At 44.5% G+C, this 21,502-nt stretch overlaps 2 protein-coding genes across 2 annotated transcripts in view; both read right to left on the bottom strand.

Moving 5' to 3' along the window:
* Positions 1-217: 217 nt before the first annotated feature.
* On the bottom strand, positions 218-13,144 carry PANK2 (pantothenate kinase 2). Its single transcript, XM_087723937.1, has 7 exons — positions 12,814-13,144; positions 9,275-9,627; positions 5,144-5,397; positions 4,278-4,454; positions 2,641-2,764; positions 1,241-1,366; positions 218-742 (listed from the first exon to the last, which is right to left on the bottom strand). Exons 1-7 carry the CDS (start codon positions 13,061-13,063, stop codon positions 692-694), a joined length of 1,335 nt encoding a protein of 444 aa, XP_087580063.1. The 5' UTR covers positions 13,064-13,144; the 3' UTR covers positions 218-691.
* A 3,206-nt stretch (positions 13,145-16,350) lies between these two features.
* MAVS (mitochondrial antiviral signaling protein) overlaps positions 16,351-21,502 on the bottom strand; it is a 28,386-nt gene continuing 23,234 nt past the window's right edge. The window contains exon 7 of the mRNA XM_087723935.1: positions 16,351-19,555. Coding sequence (XP_087580061.1) covers positions 18,944-19,555 — 612 coding nt within the window. The 3' untranslated portion in view covers positions 16,351-18,943. The remainder of the gene's footprint in view (positions 19,556-21,502) is intronic.

Genomic DNA, 21,502 nt, shown 5'->3' with positions numbered 1-21,502 from the left:
GGCTTTTTTGGCAGCTGCTGCCCACGGCTGGCTCCTATTTAAATGGTTGTCCACTAGGACTCCAAGATCCCTTTCACAGTTGCTACTATTGAGCAAGGTACCACCTATGCTGTCCCTGCGCATTTCGTTTTTCTTGCCTAAATGTAGAACGAAATGCACAGGGACAGTTAGTGGGAGACCAGTCCCCGTAGTCGCAATCAAGGGACGAGACCCGCTCTTTTAAGAAAATCAATTTTAATACGGTTGGTGGGTTTTCATATTGTGCGCATCTGGACGCCACGGTGAAAAAGTCAGCTGCACAAAACAGAACCACCCTTAAAATAATTCTGAGGAGAGCACAAACCTTGTTTGACGTCACCACTGCTGCAGCCAGCTGGACGTCCCCGAAAGAAACGGGACTCAACCCAAACGAGAGCAAACCCTCGTCTTCACATTTGCGCCGTCCACACAGTTGTCATAGCCAGAGAAGCTTTCTGACCAACTAACCTACATGCGCGGTTACCGCTGAGAACAAACAACTCCGTTTGTCTTTCATTTTCGGCAGAGAACGGCTGACGTCATTCACGATCCCTTCGTTTCCGCTGTGACCAGGCCGTCTGGTTTTTACAAAATGGAATCAAAGGAACTCCGTCTTGGGTTTTAAAAAAAAAAGTGCTCTGTTGAACCCGGGATTCGGGCTTTCTTCATGGATTCAGGATGATTCCAACAGCTCCAGGAGAGCTCCCACGGCTCCGAAATATCCCTGTTTTAAAACAAAAGAAGAAGAAACCCTAAATGATTAAATGCATCGTTTAAATATTACTACATGTCATGCCACTGAGGATTGATTGTAGAATGCCACATGAGTTGAAGTGGACAATTTCATACGAAACAGTTCCCATTAACGTCCTGCAAGGTGTGTCACATTATATGGTCACCACGATGTAGAAAAGATGTGGAGACTCTGGAAAGGGTGCAGAGAAGAGCAACAAAGAGGATTAAGGGACTGGAGGCTAAAATATAGGAAGAACGGTTGCAGGAACTGGGCATGTCTAGTTGAATGAAAAGAAGGACCAGGGGAGACATGATAGCAGTCTTCCAATATCTCAGGGGTTGCCACAAAAGAGAGGGAGTCAAGCTATTCTCCAAGGCACCTGAAGGCAGGACAAGAAGCAATGGGTGGAAACTAATCAAGGGGTGGTTTTTTTTAAAGGGAAAAGGGAAGACAACACAAACTCCGACCCACAGCGTAACTTTTTACCTCATGTTCCAGAAAAAGAGCCTTCAGTTGTCCCTTTGACCAGTAGTCCAAAGCGTAGGCCAGAAACTTCATGGAGATTGTGTTGATTCTCAAAAAGTTCCCCACAAAAACCACTTTATTAATGTTCTGGGGGGAAAAGAGAGAGAAAAAAATAATATTAGAAGCTGATGCTAAGGAAGAATAAATTAAGACGGCTCCGGAGCTGCATGTGGCTCTTTCATCCCCCTGCTGCGGCTCCCTGTCGCTCAAAATACGTATCACAACTGCCCGGCAGGCGATTAATTGAGCTTTTCGACCCCCGGTGGGCCAACCGTGAATAAATCCAAGAAAAGGAAAGTTTCAGAAGAAAACAGAACATTGAATTCAACTACATAATATGCCAGTTTTGTGTCCACTCAGGAAATAGTCAGGCGCGGGAAGGGCTTTGCGGCTCCCGGCGTTTTCTTTTCTGTGGGAAACAGGTCCAAACGGCTCTTCGAGGGTTTAAGGTTGCCGACCCCTGATTTAGGTCAAAGAGAAGCAGCAGCCAGACGAATGGATTCGATGGAGATGGGTGGGCAGGTCTGAGACCTGAAGCGCCTACATGAGGTCAGATCCAACCTGGAGGAAATCTGCGCAGGGGGTTATTAACGGTCGACGCGGATTTGAGGGCACACAATCGATCGAGAAGTTGTTATTTCTTTTCAGAATAACAGAAGAGTTGGAAGGAGGTCTTCTAGTCCAACCCTCTGCTCAGATTTGGGGTTTTGATTCTCCACATTAGCCCACAGGCTCACTGACCTACAGAGAGTCGCAAAAGGGGAATCGCGTGAGCCCAGGGCCGCCGCCGCCGAAGAAGAAGACGTGCTTGGGGTCTTTCATAGCCCTGTACAATGCTGCTTGACATGGTCACAACAAGGCAGCACTGTAAAGAAGCTGGAAGCACCCAGCTTCATTCCCACGGTGGAAACAAGCGCAGGGACTTCCGGCTTTTCAGGGAGTTGTGTTGTCCAGCTCTCTCTTTGTCTCTCTCTCTCTCACACACACATACACACTCCCCAACTCCCTTCTTCCAAACCCCAGAACTATTCCAATGAAGTCCAGCCACAAGCAGACCGATGCTAGTCCGCAGAGCCACGGCCAAGGAGTGCACAAGGTAAGTTCCTATAAACTTCCCTATTAAACCCCTCTTCCTTCCAGCACTGATGATGTTACCTAGTTGGGTCAAGAAAGGTCTGCAAGAAAGCAACCAAGCTCAGGAAACACCAAGGACCCCACAGTCCTCCTCCCTATAAACCCCATTCCCTTCTGACACTGATGATGTTCCCTAGTTGGGTCATGAAACGTCCACGAGAAAACCATCAAGCTCAGGGAGCGCCGAGGACCTCGCATTTCAACCCTGAGCTCCAAATAGGCTGTACCTCATTCAGCGCGCACATGCGTGCGATGGAGCCGATGTTGTTGGTGATGGTGATCAAGGCTGCCCGGGCCAAGTCCTCCTTACTGGCCGCCTCTCGTTTCTCTTTGCTCATCATGTTTCCAAAGCTGGATGGAAAAAGGGGAGACAGGCAGTTTTTAGAATGGAGTGAGAAGAGAATGGAACAGAACAGAACGGAATGGAATAAAATAATTAATGGAATATGGAATAGAATAGAATGGAGTGGAATAAAATAATTAATGGAATATGGAATAGAATAGAATGGAGTGGAATAAAATAATTAATGGAATATGGAATAGAATAGAATAGAATGGAATAAAATAATTAATGGAATAGAATAGAATAGAATAATTAATGGAATATGGAATAGAATAGAATAGAATGGAATGGAATGGAATAAAATAATTAATGGAATATGGAATTGGAATAGAATAGAACAGAATAGGGAATGGAATAGAATAGAATAATTAATGGAATATGGAATAGAATAGAACAGAATAGGGAATAGAATAGAATAGAATGGAATGGGAATAGAATAGAATGGAATAAAATAATTAATGGAATATGGAATAGAATAGAACAGAATAGGGAATGGGAATAGAATAGAATAGAATGGAATGGGAATAGAATAGAATAGAATGGAATAAAATAATTAATGGAATATGGAATAGAATAGAATAGAACAGAATAGAATACGGAATGGAATGGGGAATAGAATAGAATGTAGGATAGAATAGAATGGAATGGGTATAGAATAGAATGGAATAAAATAATTAATGGAATATGGAATAGAATAGAACAGAACAGAATAGGGAATCGAATGGAATAGAATAGAATAACCAGAAAGACCAATTGGCTCCTGAAAAAGCACCTTTGGGACTCTATGCCAGCAGTCCACACTTTTTGGCACCAGGGATCAGTTTCGTGGAACATAATTTTTACACAGACTGGTGTGTGTGTGTGGGGGGGGGGGTGTTTTCGCAGGCACTCGTGCGTAGATGAAGCTTCACTTGCTCACCCACCGCTCACCTCCAAGTGTGGGGCCTGGTTCCTAACCAGCTCCAGACTGGTACCAGTCCGCGGCCTGGATGGGTTGGGGGACCCCTGCTCTCTGCCACCCCAGGTGGATTGGTTCACCGACAAAACTGCGAAGCCCTTTTACGCGCCGACATAACCGCAGAGGGCAAATCCGCGCCGTCCGAAGCGCTAAGGAAAAAGGCGACCCTAGCGCGCCGACATAACCGCGGAGGGCAAATCCGCGCCCTCCGAAGCGCTCAGCAAAATGCTTTTACTAGCATTCAAAAGCTAACCCTAACCCTAACCCTCACCCTAAACCTTACTTTAACTTAAATCGGCTTTCTGTCGCCGCGCTGTTATAAAGCGCCCTTCTGTTGCCGCGCTGTTGGCGTCGTGGTGATGACGTCGCGGTTTTAGCGACGCGCTTTTGTCGTTGCGCTTTTGTCGTGCGTGCTTTTGTCGGGTCACATGTGGATTTACTAAGCCAGCCACACAACCTTGACTTGTGAGGATCCCAGCCTGACGACAGACGAGTGGGGGGGGGGGGGGGGTTTCTAGGTTGTGTTAACGCCCTCAGCGGAAACCATCTCCGGGTGGCCTTACCTGGATGCTATGGTCCAACCTGGCAGGCCAAAGCGCTCGTAGTCCCCTCCGTAAATATCCCGCACGAGTTTGTCCACTTTCGTGCTGTCTCCCCGGGAGGCCATTTCGAGAGCTTCTTCGAAGGTGGAGCAGCCGGTCAGGAGGCAGCAGAGGCCGAAAAAGGTCCCTCCTCCGAGGCTGGCAAAGAAGACATGATCAATCATGAGAAGGAGAGAGAGTAAGAAAGCAGAGAAGGGAGGAGGGGGGAAGAGAGGGGAAGAAGGGAGGAAGGAGAGGAGGAAAGAAAAAAGCGGAGGAGGAGGGGAAGGAGGAAGGATGAGGAGGGAAGGAAGAAAAGGTCAAAGCAGAGGAAGTAAGGGAGGGGAATTAAGAGTAGGAGAGAGGGGAAGAAGAAGGAGAAGAGAGGAGAAGGGGAGGGAGAGAGGGGAAGAAGGGAGGAAGGAGAGGAGGAAAGAAGGCGGCAGAGAAGGGAGGTTGAGAAGGTGGAAGGAGCAAGGTTGTTGCGAAATAAGATGGGATTCATGGGGTGGCAAGAAAGTGACCCAAACTGTATTCTATATATTTGTAAGAAAACAATGATAAAAGATTAATGACGAATCGATAAACGTTAAAAGTAATTATAAGAGTCTTATATTTGTGAATCAATTTGAAAGAGAAAAACTAAAAAAAAATACTCTCTAAAAAAAAAACAAGTCGTAAAGCGGGGCAAACACCACTGGAACAAACATTTCACTTCACGAATAGCGGGCTCAGCTGCGCTCGTAACTCGAGGACTGCCTGAATTGAAAGCCTCTGGGTCCGACGTGGAAACACACACACCCCTCCGCCCCCCAGGGGCACAACTAGCCTCCGGACCGAGTCCTCACCTGGTGCCGGTCACTCGCTTGTAATTGCCTTCGGAATAGACGGCCAGGATGCTGACTCCGGAGCCGATGTTGACCAGCAGGAGAGGGTAAGGGTCCTCCAAGTTGAAAGGGACCTTCTGGCATTTCTCGGGATCCGTGGGGTCCTCAAAATAGTAGCACTCCGAGTGTCCGTTGAAGCCCACCGAATCAATGTAGAGAACCCCCTTGATAAGGCAGTCCAGCTCGTCCATTTTACACAGCTGGAGGTCGCCCATCTGTTCGGAGAGAGAAGCTTTGAAGAGAGCCGGAGAGAAAGCTTTGGGGGGGGGAGCGGAGGGGGTCGTGGGAATGATCGGAGGGGGGCGGGAGGGTGATCTTTCTCTCTAAGAACCAGGTAAGAATAGAATTGCACGGTTGGAAGGGACCTTGGAGGTCTTCTAGTCCAACCCCCTGCTCAGGCAGGAAACCCTACACCCTGTGGCATGTGGAGACTTCTCTGTGGGCATATGCACCATCGCCAGCTGTTCTTCTGGCTTCCAATGTGCCCTTTCTTCCTTTCCCTCCTCATCCTTCCTCCTTTCTTCTTCCCTCTCTTCCCCCCCTCCTCCCTTCTCCGCTTTCTTCTTTCCTCCTCTCCTTCCTCCCTTCTTCCCCTCTCCTCCTCCCCTTCTCCTCTCTTCTCCTTCTTACCCTTTCTCCTACTCTTAATTCCCCTCCCTTACTTCCTCTGCTTTGACCCTTTCTTCCTTTCCCTCCTCATCCATCCTTTCTTCTTCCCCTCTCTTCCCTCCTCCTCCTCCCTTCTCCGCTTTCTTCTTTCCTCCTCTCCTTCCTCCCTTCTTCCCCTCTCCTCCTCCCCTTCTCCTTCTTACCCTCTCTCCTACTCTTAATTCCCCTCCCTTACTTCCTCTGCTTTGACCCTTTCTTCCTTTCCCTCCTCATCCTTCCTCCTTTCTTCTTCCCCTCTCTTCCCCACTCCTCCCTTCTCCGTTCTTCTTTCCTCCTCTCCTTCCTCCCTTCTTCCCCTCTCCTCCTCCCCTTCTCCTCTCTTCTCCTTCTTACCCTCTCTCCTACTCTTAATTCCCCTCCCTTACTTCCTCTGCTTTGACCCTTTCTTCCTTTCCCTCCTCATCCTTCCTCCTTTCTTCTTCCCCTCTCTTCCCCCCTCCTCCCTTCTCCGCTTTCTTCTTTCCTCCTCTCCTTCCTCCCTTCTTCCCCTCTCCTCCTCCCCTTCTCCTCTCTTCTCCTTCTTACCCTCTCTCCTACTCTTAATTCCCCTCCCTTACTTCCTCTGCTTTGACCCTTTCTTCCTTTCCCTCCTCATCCTTCCTCCTTTCTTCTTCCCCTCTCTTCCCCCCTCCTCCCTTCTCCGCTTTCTTCTTTCCTCCTCTCCTTCCTCCCTTCTTCCCCTCTCCTCCTCCCCTTCTCCTCTCTTCTCCTTCTTACCCTCTCTCCTACTCTTAATTCCCCTCCCTTACTTCCTCTGCTTTGACCCTTTCTTCCTTTCCCTCCTCATCCTTCCTCCTTTCTTCTTCCCCTCTCTTCCCACCTCCTCCTCCCTTCTCCCCTTTCTTCTTTCCTCCTCTCCTTCCTCCCTTCTTCCCCTCTCCTCCTCCCCTTCTCCTCTCTTCTCCTTCTTCTTACCCTCTCTCCTTCTCTTAATTCTCCTCCCTTACTTCCTCTGCTTTGCCCTTTCTTCCTTTCCCTCCTCATCCTTCCTCCTTTCTTCCCCTCTCTTCCCCCACTCCTCCCTTCCCCTCTTTCTTCTTCACATGTGTGCCAGCCAGCTGGTCTTCGGGGGCATCGGAGTGCCTCAAAACGGCCCGAAAAACTGCAAAAAAGACCGTTTTGGGGGGGCAAAAATGGCCTAAAAATGACAATGAGCCAATGGAACAGCTCGCCACCAGAAGTTCTGGGTTTTACTGGGGGGGAGGGGAGGGGTGTTAAGAAGAGACTGAACAGCCTCTTGTCTGAAAGGGTATAGTTGCCCGGTGCGCATGCACGCCCCGGGAGGATGATCTTCCGGTTTCTGGCGTGCATACGCACCAAAGACCAGCTGGCCGGGGCGCATGTGCACACAGGAAACGGGAAGATCAGCTTCCCGGCATGTGCATGCGCACCGGGCAACTGCTCTTCCGGTTTCCGGCGCTGCCGCGCGTGTGAAAACCAGCTGGCCAGGAGCACCGGAACCCAGAAGAGAAACAGGCGACGGCTCGCGTGGCCGGAGAGATGGCGGTGTGTGCCACTTCCGGCACGCTTGCCAAAGCTTCACGGAACTAGAGGTTTTAAAACCAACCCAATATATCTGCTGAAAAGCTATCCTCTCGCACCCAGATCAGCAGATTACATGGGCTTAAAGGGATCACAACGAAGGCTGCCATTGGCAAATGACAGGCACTGTAGTCCTCGACATACAGCAGTTCATTCAGCGACCGTTTGAAGTTACAACAGCAGTGAAAAAAGGGACTTAGGACTTCTTTTCGCCCTTCGCAGCATCCTCATGGCCACAGGATGAAAATTCAGGCGCTTGGCAACTGACCTTGGCTTGGTCCCAAGGTTACGTGATCCCCTTTTGTGACTTCCTGGCAAGCAAAATCAATGGGGAAGCCCAGATTCACTTAACAGCCGGGTTCCTACCTTGTTTCCCCGAAAACAAGACCTCCCCGGATAATAAGCCCTCCCCGAAAATATCGCAACACAGCAGCAGCCACGAGGTGACCACGCTCGCCGCCTCCTGTGCCTCAAAAATAATAAGACCTCCCCGGAAATAAGGCCAAGCGCTTATTTCGGGGGTCAAAAGAAAATAAGACCCTGCCTTATTTTGGGGGAAACTAGATAGATAGATGGATGGATGGAGATATAATAGATATAGATTGGTGATAGATAGATAGATGGATGGATGGATGGATGGATGGATGGATGATAGATAGAGGTGATTGATTGATTGATTGATTGATAGCTGATAGAAATATAATAGATATAGATAGCTGATAGATGATAGAAATATATAGATAGGTGATAGATAGATAGAAAGATAGATAGATAGATAGATAGATATAGATAGATAGATATAGGTGATTTGATTGATAGCTGATAGAAATATAATAGATATAAATAGCTGATAGATGATAGAAATATAATATATAGATAGGAGATAGATAGATAGATAGATAGATAGATAGATAGATAGATAGATAGATAGACAGACAGACAGACAGACAGACAGACAGAGATAAGTGATTGACTGATTGATTGATAGCTGGTAGAAATATCATAGATATAGAGAGCTGATAGATAAATAGATGATAGAAATATAATAGATATAGATAGGTGATAGATAGATGATATAGACAGAGATGGATGGATGGATGGATGGATATATAATAGAGACAGGTGACGATAGATAGATAGATAGATAGATAGATAGATAGATAGATAGATAGATAGATAGATATAGAGATATAGAGATATAATAGATATAGGTGATAGATGATAGATGGATGGAGATATAATAGAGATAGATAGATAGATAGATAGATAGATAGATAGATAGATAGATAGACAGACAGAGATAGGTGATTGATTGATTGATAGCTGATAGAAATATCATAGATATAGATAGCTGATAGATAGATAGATAGATAGATAGATAGATAGATAGATAGATAGATAGATGATAGAAATATAACAGATATAGATAGGTGATAGATAGATGATATAGACAGAGATGGATGGATGGATGGATATATAATAAATAGAGACAGGTGATGATAGATAGATGATAGATAGATAGATAGATAGATAGATAGATAGATAGATAGATAGATAGATATGATATAGGTGATAGATGATAGATGGATGGAGATATAATAGAGAGAGAGAGAGAGAGAGAGAGATAGACAGACAGACAGATAGTATCACAGCAGTTATTCACTTAGCAAGGAAAGTTATAAAATGGGGAAAAACTCCCTTAACAAGTTTTTACATCCACATTATATTTTCCATCGGCACAAAATCCTGGGCTCCCTTGTAGTTCGTCATTCGAGGACCACCTGTTAATCCACACACCCCTTTTCAGAATCCTGTTCCTTTCCCAAAGGGGCGAGGTGTGGGGGGGTGGGGGGGGGGAGAGAAGCCAAAAGAATTGCCTACTGTGAGAAAGTCCTGCTCAAATTTATACGCTCCGCCTCCAGTGGCACACAACGTGGTGTGGAGGCTGGAGAAATGTTTCTCGCTGCCCATCTGAATAAAAGCGGGCATGTCGTGAGTGGGGAAGCGAATAAAGTGCAGATTGCCTTTACGTCCACACAGCGTAAGGTCCCTGAGCTCCAGGTGGACGTCGCGGAGGCCGGTGGCGCCGTAGGCCGTGTTGGAGGTCAGGTACTTGCGGATGCTTTTCAAGCTCTCCACTTCCTCTTCCTCCTCCTCCGTGGTGATGTCCTTGGGCTCGAAATAAACCAGCTTCACCAACGTCCCGCCGATGTCCAAGCCGAACCAAGGGAAAGCTGAAGGAGGGAGGGGGAAAAATGGATTTAAAATGTGACGTTGGAGGGGAGGGGGTGTGTGTCTCCCCCCCCCCACCAATTTTAAGCCAGGCGGCGGTTAAGGGAGTTTTGCTCCACTGTACGACCTTTCTGGCCCACGGTCGCGGAGGTTAGGTTAAGGAAACCGTTGTTAAGTGAACCTTGGCTCCTCCGTGGACTTTGTGCTTCAGGAGGTCGTAAAAGGCATCCCGTGACCCCGGGATGATGCGACCGTCATAAATAGGAGTCAGTTGCTAAGGGTCTGAATTTGACTATGGACAGGTCGCAATGGTTTTAAGTCTGAAAAAACTGTCATAAGTCACTTTTTTCAGTACCATTGTATGTTTGAACGGTCTCTAAACAAATGGTTCTAAGTGGCAGATTCTATCTATCTATCTATCTATCTATATCATATCATCTATCTATCTATCTATCTATCTATCTATCATTCATCTATCATTCATCTATCTATCTATCTATCTATCTATCTATCTATCTATCTATCATTCATCTATCATTCATCTATCTATCTATCTATCTATCTATCTATCTATCTATCTATCTATCTATCTACCTACCTACCTACCTACCTACCTACCTACCTACCTACCTACCTACCTACCTACCTATCTGTCTATCATCTATCTATCCTCACATGCACACACACACATTCTATTTAAAACCATAAATCAGCTCTACATTTTAATACAACTATTTCAGCACTTCACCAAACAAAGGCAGAATGGGGATGGGGAGAAGGGGAGGGAAGGAGAAGAGAAGAGAAGGGAATAGAATAGAATAGAATAATAGAATGGCTTATCAACTGCAGCAGGAGAATTCTCTCCTTCCTCAATCCAATATTCAAACTTTTGGCAGGAAAAAAATAGGAAGCTGTTGATAATCCGATCTTTCCAATGTGACAGATAATGACAGATAATCTCTCCCTCTGATCATAAAAATCCTTCCCTGGCGTTTCTCGTAACCCAGTTGCTATAATCTGTGCTTATGTTAAGCATCTCATGTTTCAGAATGTGCACCATTCTTTTTGTAATAAAAGGCAGGAGACAGGCAGCCCTCGACTTACGACAATATATAAGTATATGTATTTCTATATGTATACATGTTGATGCTTAATTTAAATTTATATTTGTATATCAGAGATTGCATTACCTCCATAGATGCCATATGCAAAAAAAAATATTTTAAAAAACCCTTTTTTCCCAGCTCACCATTCAGCTATCATTGGCCAAATTTTATTTGATTTTTTTTTTTTAAACTTGGGCTAAGTGCTGTTAAAATCCAGGAAGAGAACTCAGAAAAAGTATGAGGGAGTCTTTTGGATTTCTGCAGCCCAGAATAGATAGCCCAATTTAGAGAAACTGGTTTGAGATATTTGGTGGAGCAGTCCTATATCTTTGGCATACTTGAAATTTATTAAATCTTTGCAGGCATTTTATTAAGAAGCAGGATATAAATAAATACATGGCTCACCAGATAAGCCATAATTTTGGAAAGGTGTGTAACTATGAAAGCCGGCCGGAGTCACACAAGATGGTGAGATTTCATAGAGATAAGAGAAGATGACACCATAGATTAGATTGATAGATTGATAGATTGATAGATTGATAGATAGGTAGGTAGGTAGGTAGGTAGGTAGGTAGGTAGGTAGGTAGGTAGGTAGGTAGGTAGATAGATAGATAGATAGATAGATAGATAGATAGATAGATAGATAGATAGATAGATAGATAGATAGATAGATAGATAGATGTTGATGCTGTATTAGACTTATATTTGTCTATCAGTGATTACAGGACCTTTGTAGATGTCATGCGCAAAGAAATAAATAAATAAAAAGTGCAGCCCTTTTTTTTCAGCTCACCATTCATCTATCATTGGCCAAATTTTATTTCTTTTTTTAAAAAAACCTGGGCTGTTAAAATCCAGGCAGAGAACTCGGAAAAGGATGTTGTGAAGATGATAAATTGGATGGATGGATAGATGGATGGATAGATATAGAATGAAATGATTGACAGAATGAAATGATAGATAAACAGACACCGATAGATGATAAATACCATAGATAGATGATAGATAGATTGATTGAAATGATTGATAGAATGAAATGATAGATGGATGGATAGACAGAATGAAATAATTGATAGATAGAATGAAATGATAGATAGATAGACATCGATAGATGATAAATACCAGATAGATGATAGATAGATGATATATAGATAGAATGAAATGATTGATAGAACGAAATGATAGATAGAAAGAAACGATTGATAGATAGAATGAAATGATAGACATCGATAGATGATAAATACCAGATAGATGATAGATGATATATAGATAGAATGAAATGATTGATAGAATGAAATGATAGATAGAAAGAAACGATTGATAGATAGAATGAAATGATAGACAGATAGACAGATATATATTGGAGGGAGATGGAAATGGAGATAGATAGATATAATCTATGAATGAATGGACAGATGACAGAATGGATAGATGGAGCAATAAATACATGGAAAGATATAGATGATGGATGGATGAATTGAGAGATAGAGATGATGGATAGATAGATATAGGATGGATGGTGTGTGAGAGAGAGAGAGATACTCTCAATTAATGCCCATGAACAAAAAAATTCTAAAAACAAGTATACTAGCCAGGCCAAGATATGATATCTGGGCCAATTTTGTACGTATACACACAAACACACACACACAGAGAGAGAGCTTATATCGCACTCCCTTCAGGGATAAATGATTTTTTTTGCACTTTGCAAAAAAAAAAAAAGCAGAACAGGCATTAAACAATTAATTAGCTAAAGAAATGGAAGGTATAAAACAAAAGGAGGAATCTCTTACTCTGACATCATGCCCATCAGAGTGTAAGGATAACAAGAGAAGCTGTCCTACCTCACAGGATTGTTGTGAGTTCAAATAATTCTATTAGCCCTCCAATCCTCGGGCCTTCTGCATCCTGAGCCTGCAGGAGGCCGGAGGTCCCCCTTAAACAAAAGGCGCCCCCAAATTTCCCATTGAACTCCCATCAGCTGCAGCTTTAAATGTTTTTTTTCAAAATCGCCCGAAGACCCCGCCCCTTCCCTTTGGGCCCCGCCCACTTGAGCGCCCGCGCCCTCTAGTGGCCACTCACGGGGGCGGCTCTTGCGGTGGCAATCCGGGCGCGGCCGGGGGGCGGGGCCATCACGCTCTTTCTCGCGGCCCGCGGCGGCCTCCGCCTTGCTCGGCCCACTTGCGCGCCGACGGATGCCCGAGGCCGATACCCCCCGCCGCCGCCGTTCCTCCGAGGATCCTCCGGCTTCGCTTCCCGTCTCCATGGCGGGCGGCGGCGGCGGCTCCGCGTTAGCTTGTCGCTTGTCACTTCCATTCTGCAGCGGCTCCATACGCCGCGGCGACAGCAGCCAAAGCAGGCAACTGCGCCTGCGTCGAAGTATTCCCTCGCCTTCTCTTTCCTCCCTCAGAGTACGGGGCCTTCAAAAAAGATATCTGTCCAATCGGAAGCATTCGCCTTTGCGGCGACAGATAAAGAAGCCAATGAGAATGAAGCGAAGCCTGCGGGGCTGGGATGAAAGGGGAATCCTTCCAATGAGCGTGCGTCTGCCTTGGTTGAGCGACAAAAGGCCCCCCAAAAAATAAAAGCCTCGCGCGGTAAGATGTGGTACTGAGAGTTAGGCCTGAAAGGGGCGGGGTGAATAACGGAATCACCGTAGCCAATCCGCTGCTCCGCAGGGGAGACTGACAGTCGGTCTGCCCAATGAAAAAAAAATGATGCTAGAGGCTGGATTTAAGGTGATGATGGCCAGGCCGGGTCTCCATGGCTACCTAAACAGGGAGGGAATTTGCAGCAAGAAATAAATGCAAGCATATTAATCGATGTGCAAATATATACTGCACTATGTGTGAAATTAGTTTGGCCTTCTTTATATTTAATATGAATTCCATCTTTTTCATTCTGCGCCTTGATTTTTACTACTAGACTTTTCAGATCCTTTGCATTTTAACCCATCAAAATATCTAAAATAACTGTCATTTGACTGAGAGCACACTGGCCCATTAAAAATGAAATTGTGTTGCCTGCTGTCAAGAGAATGTGTGTATCTACCCAAACATACATAACACACATATACATGTGCTATATAAATATGTAAATATATATATATCTACTCCATATATCTACATCTATCCATCCAAATCTCTTATCTATCGTCTATCTCTATCCTATCTCTATCATTTATCTTTATTCTTTTTTATATCTAACCATCCATCCATCATCTCTCTATTCTATCTCTATCCTATCTATCATCTATATCCTTTCTTTATATCCATCCATCTATCATCTCTATTCTATCTCATCTATCTATCATCTATCTCTATCCTATCTATCTTTATCTCTATCCTATATCATTTATTTCTATTCTTTCTTTATACCTGTCTATCTATCCATCCATCATCTCTCTATTCTATCTCATCTATCTATCTCTTTCTATCTCTATTATTTCTTTATATCTATCTATCCATCCATCATCTATTCTATCTCATCTATCATCTATCTCTATCCTACCTATCTTTCTCTCTATCCTATATCATTTATCTCTGTTCTTTCTTTATACCTGTCTATCTATCCATCATCTCTATTCTATCTCATCGATCTCTCTTTCTATCATCTCTATTCTTTCTTTATATCTATCCATCCATCATCTCTCTATTCTATCTCATCTATCTATCTATATCTATATTTCTATCTATCATCTATCTCTATTCTTTCTTTATATCTATCCATTCAAATACATATACATATATGCATACATTACACACACACACACACACACACACACACACGTCATCAGCATTACTACTATTTCTTCCTCCAATTTTAAAATTATGTCCATCTTCTAATCCAGCTCCCATTAATATACATTCAGCGTACAAATGGAAGAAATAAGGGGAAAGTATACAAACAGACCTCATGGAGCCTGTTGCAGGTGGTGAAGAAAAAGTAACTTTTACAACCTGTCTTGCATTGATATCTGCGAAGTAAAGGAAAGCCGAAATCCTATTTTAAGGATACTTGCTGCTTCACTTAGGGACTGCTGCTTCACTTAACTATCAAATTGCAGTACAGGTGGGTTGCCAAACATTCAATTTTTGGTTGTGTGACCCTCTATAGACATGCTAGGATGGTCGTTAAGTGCAAGGACTGATTGTAAAGCTGATTTTTTTTTGCAGTGCCATTAACTTTGACCGGTTGCTAAATGAATGGTTGGAAGCCGAGAATACCTCTAGGTAAGTGAAGATTTTCACATGTCAAGTATGGTTAATTATCTAGGTGCATAACCACCATACCTGTTAATTAGTTTAGTTTTTTTAGTTTAGTTTTATTAAACATTTATAGGCCGCCCTTTTCCCTGAGGGGACTCAGGGCGGCTTACAATAATAGGGGAGGGGAGTGCAGGACAAAACACAAAAGAAACAGTGAGTAACAAATAATTAGCAGTAAAAACACAACATTCATTCAACATTCGGGAGGGGCGAAAGTAAAGTCTTATCCCCAGGCCTGACGGGATAGCCAGATCTTGAGGGCTGTGCGGAAGGCCTGGACGGTGGTGAGGGTGCGGATCTCCACGGGGAGATTGTTTCATAGCGTCGGAGCTGCAACTGAGAAGGCTCTCCTTCGCGTAGTCGCCAGAATTACCTTACTTGTTTTTTCTTAATTGCACCAGTGTAGCAACCAACAAAAAATCTTGCAAGGTACAGTTAGTCCTCAACTTAGGACCACAACTGAGCCCAAAATTTATATGTTGCTGAGTAAGAAATTTGTTAAGTGAGTTTTGCCTCATTTATTATCACTTTTCTTGCCACATTTGATAAGTGAATCACTGCAGTTGTTATATTACTACACCGTTGTTAAAAGAATCTGGTTTTCCCATTGACTTCGCTTGTCAGGTCACGAAGGGAATCACATGACCCCGGGACACTGCAACCGTCATAAAGATGAGTCGGCTGTCAATCATCCGAATAAATCACGGAACCATGGGGATGTTGCAGTGGTCGTAAGTATGAAAAATCGACATGAGTCATTTTTTCCCAGTGCTGTTGTAATTTTGAACGGTCACTAAGTGAACTGTTGCAAGTCAAGGGACTACCTGGTATTTATCAAACTTGGTTTCACACTTTTCCAACAACTTACTTTCCCTACTGGTTCGCAAATTTTTGCCCATACTGAAAACAGAGCATTTCTAACGTAGTGTCCTTGGAAATATTTATTGTTTCCATACCATGGAAAGGCATGCCACCCCAGTTGCAAATCGTGTCCCTCCAAAATTAATAATTGTTTATGTCTCAAAAGTTATCCATTCTTTTAGCCACATAAGTGCAGATACCTGGTAATAGAACTCCCAATCTGGCGACCCAAAGCCTCCTCTATTACTAGAGTCTTGCAACAGTTTCCGACTTATTCATGCTTTTTTAAAATTGCCAGGTAAATTTTGATATTAATCTGTTTAATTCCTTGAAGTATTTCTTTTCCAGCTTTATTGGAATTGTTTGGAACAGGTATAGTAATCTCGGTAGATTATTCATTTTAATGGTGGCTATTTTTCCTATTAGTGATAGCTGCAGGTTTTTCCACTTTTCCAAGTCAAGTTTAATTTGCTGAATCAATTTAGCATAATAAGTGTAAGTATAACCTTTATTGTCATTGTACAAATTGGTTTTAACGTCACTGGAGCAAAATTATAGCAGAAACGAAAAAAGAAAGGAAAAAAAATAGCGTGTGCATGGAATGATTGTGGTTGTATTGAAAAGTCTCACAGACCAAGGATAGAAACTATCTTTAAACCTGTTTGTTCGGCTGGCTATACTTTGATGTCTTCTGCCCGAAGGTAGAAGTGAAAAGAGACACTGACCAGGGTGTGAATCATCTCTGAGTGTCTTCCTTACTCTGCTAAAGCTAATAATCTTCTTTTATAGTTGCACATCTCGCTGATAAATGAATACCCAGATGTTTTACTTTCTTCACTATATGAGTATCCGTCTTCTCCATTAAATCTTTCCTACTGAAATGGGAACGTACTTGTTGCTGAGATTTCAAGGAACAAGTCACGGTGAGTTTTTTTTTGATGGGAAAGAAATGTGGTTTTAAAATATATATACAAGTGGAATATTTATTTAGGGATCCATCGAAACTCCAAAGAAAATTAAGAATGGAAAGTACAGGATGAATGCCAATTTCCAAATCAACACTTTGGGTGAATTTAAGTGACCATGGCAAAGGTGGGGAAATATGGCCCCTTAATGACTTGTGGACTTCAACTCCCAGAATTCCTGAGCCAGCTGGCTCAGGAATTCTGGGAGTTGAAGTCCACAAATAAAGTGGCTTTCAACTACAGCAAAATAAAATCTGAGGTTTCTCCACAAAATTACTATTCACATATAAATCTGTACCATTGGAAGTTTCTTGCTCCCACCCATCCAAAATTTATCTACACAACAGCTTGTTGTCACGAACAAAATAAACCTTCTGGAAATTAAACTGGGAGGAATGAAATAACAACACATTTTTCACCCAATAACTTTTTTTTTTTAATCAGCACGTGAGAGACCAGTTTGGTGAGCAGATGTACTGGGAAGAATGGGAAGGAACTCTAGTAGGAATTCTCAATTTTGCCAGGGACTCTATAATTCTAGAGTTTAGCTTAGTTTTAAGCTAATAAGAAGGAAGCCTTTTAGCATATTTTCTACGCATCACTCCCTCCTTTTTATTTTTGGATGCTCTGTATATTTGAAATCCCCCCCTTTCCCCCTTCATTCTTTTTCCTGGTTAATGACAAGAAAGTTATTCGATTCGGAAGTCTCAAGCGTTTTGATTTTCCCAACGCTACAGAACGTTGGAAAGATAGAAAGAAAGCTAGAACTTGGGTTTGACTATCTGTCAGAAGTAGAAAGAAAACACGACTTTTTCCTTTTTTTAAATGGAACCATAATCAGTATGAATAGACACATATACTAGTGTGAATGGACACACCCTGATTTAACTCCTGGGGAGACGGTGCATATGTGGATACACAGAACACATTGAATCAGCGTTTCTGTGTAACTTCTGGCTTTCAATTCCTAGAATTTCCTAGCCAGCCTGCTTGTTTCAAAGATAACTTGCTCATTAAAAAAAGACAAGCAATTAAGCCTTCACGTCCCGTCCCCCCCCCCCCCAAATTCTCAGTAGGGTGAAATCTAGCCCTTTTTGGGTGCCAGGCAGTCCTCGCCTCATGACTGTTCGACCACAGGAATGTTTCAGCAGACTCATCCTAATCTATCATCCTTCATTACGGCCATTAAATCGAGGACTGCCTGTCATTTAATGGCCAGGAACAAATGACTTTGCGAAGATCACGCCGTAACCACCTCGGCAGAAAAAATATAACATCCAGAAAAAAACAGAACGAAGATATTCCGTTTCCATTAACATCAATGGATAAAATGCCAAACAGCGGCAGTTCGTGTTACAGGCTTTTCCTGTAATCGTTGAAAAACAAACTTCTACGCTTCCTCTTTCTCAAGAAATGGAAAAGGAAGAACAAGGGTTTTCCCAAACAGTTCGGTGAAGTCTACTGCTTTTTCCCTGAGCGGGCGTTAATTCCGGAAAAACGGAGCTGGGCATCCGAATGCTACTTTCTAAGGATTCGACAGTAACATCTTGCGTATCCAAAAAACAACGTCGTGTTCGGGACAAAGCAAAGATGCTGCTTGCCTTTCTCTTTTCTAAGCCACATCCAATGGACCGATCCACTAAAATCACGAAGGCGGTCACTCGTCCACATCAGCTGGCGTATTCTTTGCGATGCGACCTTTTCTAAAATAAAAAAATGAAAATCCGCCAAGATCCTGCAATTCCCTTGCCAACGATGTGGAAGCGAGCGTTCATGATTTTGCTATGATGTCCAGATTTTTTGCTTTTCTGGCGATTTCTCGGAAAAGTCCTAGTTCTGATCCGCTTGGCTATTCGGGGGAGGGGGGAAATGAGGCCACTGAAGGCACCGATCTAAAATAACCTGGATCGAAAGACGTTATTAATGACCCCAAGGCAGACTACAGGAAATAAGCAAGGCGTGTTGTGAGGGTAAGGATTCAACGCATCACTCATCGGTGACGGAAAGCGAGCCAAAGACAGCGAGCTTCCCTTCCGTAGAGGATCAAGCAACGGGAGGAAGGGATTGTGGCCGGGTGTGAATTTCAGTCGGCCAACAACCGATCGGTGACTCCAGTGCTTACTTCTTCTTATACAGCACATAAGCTGCGCTTGCCAGAAGGGCCACAACAAATCCCGCAAAAAGCATCCAATTGTCGTGTGAAGGACTCGTATCTTTGTCTAGAAGAGAAGGACCCGCCGGCTGGTCCTTGGCTTTGTTCTCTGGCTGACCGTTGGATGTTGAATCCGGGGAAGGTTGCCAGGAAGCCCTCTCCGGAGGAACCCCCATGAGATCCATACTTCGATTCTCCTCCACCAGCACATGGTGACTCCTGAAGGACGTGTCTTCTTCACCAGCGTCAACCTCGGGGGGAAGAGTAGCGTCAATGGCACCGCTCGGCCGATTTCTTTCCCACGTGGTGCTCATGGGGGGATGGGTAACCAAGCTGCTTTCGCTGATCAAAATGGGGTCGCTGTTGCTCGTGCTCACCGAAGCGGAGTCACTGTTGCTCATGCGTAATCTTTCTGACGACCCGGAATACACATTGCCGGTCTCGCCGGCACCGTCTGAACTGAGCTCTGCAGACAGAAGGCCCGGCTTGGAAGGCATATCGTTCTCACTACAGTTGCTGTGAAAGATGCGGCTGTCTCGCTTATGGTCCTCAACAGCGGAAGGCCGAGTCTCCATCCCCTAAGGAGACAGGACAAAGAGGTCAAATAAACGCCTGTGCTAATAATTCCCTGTGGAGATTCTCCGTCATCCATGGTTTTCCCAAAGGTGCTTTTTCCAAAGGCAACTGGGCTTTGTTTCTCTGTGAAGACGTTTTGCTTGTCGTTCAACGTTGGGGGGCAAGGATAGTTGATGCGCAAAATATACATTGCAACGCTTATTGCAAAGCCTCTCAACTATCAAACGACAACCCGGCCTTCACGTGGTGCCCCCCGTTCCCACCAATCGGGCTCTGTCGACCCTTGGGACTGGCGTCCCCTTGGGTATATCCAGCCGAAACAGCTTCCATGGATCGCCGTATCTAAATTTCCATGGAAGTCGCCTATACCCACGATGGGTGAAGAGGCGTCAAGTACAAGTACAAGTCGTTCAAGAAGATTCTTTGGTTCTAACTCAGGGGTGTCAAACTCAAGGCCCACAGGCTGGAGGTGGTCAGATCCAGCCTGCGGGACTGTCCTGGAAAATGTAAGGGGCTGTCCCGCATGGATTCAGCCCGGTCTATCCAATGCGAAGAGGAAACATGCCAGCGGTTTGGGGAGTGGCGTCAAGGTGGCCACGCCCACTCGGCCACACCCAGCTTATCTCCCGAAGTCAGCCTACAGCCGGGATGTGGCCCTCAATGACATTGAGTTTGACACCCAAATGGTGAAGGTTTGAAAGACGACCGCAAGGAATAGAAATCCTTCCATCCTTCCGCCATTCATTCAGAACTGAAGAAACTTCTTGGATGAGAAGCGAAACCTCTTCAAGGAAAAACAAAGATCAGCTGCCTTTGGAAAAATCACTTTTGGAGCTGCCTGTGCGGATTCATCCACCTTACAGGAATCTTGCAACAGGGGAAGAAATTCTTTCGTCAAGCTCCCAGAGGAAAAAGTGGGAGAGAAATCTTAAGACCGTAAATAAATAAGCCTATCTGAGGACATGTCAGTGATCTACTGGAATCGCCCGAAACAATGTTAAGCAGCGCAATAGACAGTTAAGGCACAAATATTAAACAGTTTGGTCCAGTGGTTAAAGTGATGGTCTAGAAAGCAGGAGACAGGAAGTTCTAGTTCGGCTTTAGCCATGAAAGCCGGCTGGGTGACTGTGGGGCAATTACCAGGAGATAGTGAGTTCTAATCCTAAATTACGCATCAACGCCATCTAGGTGTCTTGGAGCCAATCACCAGGAGATGGGGAATACTAGTCACACCTTAGGCATGAAAGCCAGCTGGGTGACCATCGGGAGGCAGTGAATTTTAGGACCTTGTTTTACAATCGTGGTTAAGTGAATCACCACAGCTGTTGAGCGAATCATGCAACTGTTAAGTAGATTCGGCAACAACACGTGCTGGTTACCAAGTGCCCAAATTTTGACCTCATGACCATAACAGTGTTGCCACCGTTCCAAGAGCCAGGGCTAGTCGTAAGTCGCATTTTTTCCAAGCAGCTCTAATTCTGTACCGTCAGTGTTGTGGCCCAGCAGGAGCCGTTGGAGCTGCCACCAGACTCCGACAGCGAGGGGCCCTACGAGTCGGCTCTGGAGGATGTGGAGGACCCTGGACAGGGTTCCGACTCCGAGCAGGGCGTAGAGAGACTGGTTGGCCACCAGGTGGCGCCTGAGCCTTGGACCAGTGGGGAGGAGACAAGGGAGAGTGATCCAGAAGCCAGCAGTGAGTTGTTCCTGGATTCACGCCATCGAAGAGCTACTAGGCGTCAGGAACAATTACACAATTACAGGAGGTAATTGCACTCAGCTGATGGTTATTAGGCTCCTCTCCAGACTATAAAAAGGCTACTTGTGCACACGTCCTCTTTGCAGAAGTCAACACAGAATCGAATGTCGGAGCTGCTGGATTGCTGCCAAGTCTTATCTACGTTTAATGCTGCCCAAGCTTGTCGGTGCTGGGTTGCTGCCAAGGACCTGTT

Source organism: Thamnophis sirtalis, unplaced genomic scaffold (assembly GCF_051295495.1).
Source record: "Thamnophis sirtalis isolate CommonGarterSnake01/CBP01778 unplaced genomic scaffold, rThaSir2_p1.2 scaffold_10, whole genome shotgun sequence".
NCBI lineage: Eukaryota > Metazoa > Chordata > Lepidosauria > Squamata > Natricidae > Thamnophis > Thamnophis sirtalis.
The sequence above is the reverse complement of the archived record's forward strand: the minus strand, read 5'-3'. Positions and strand labels throughout refer to the sequence as shown.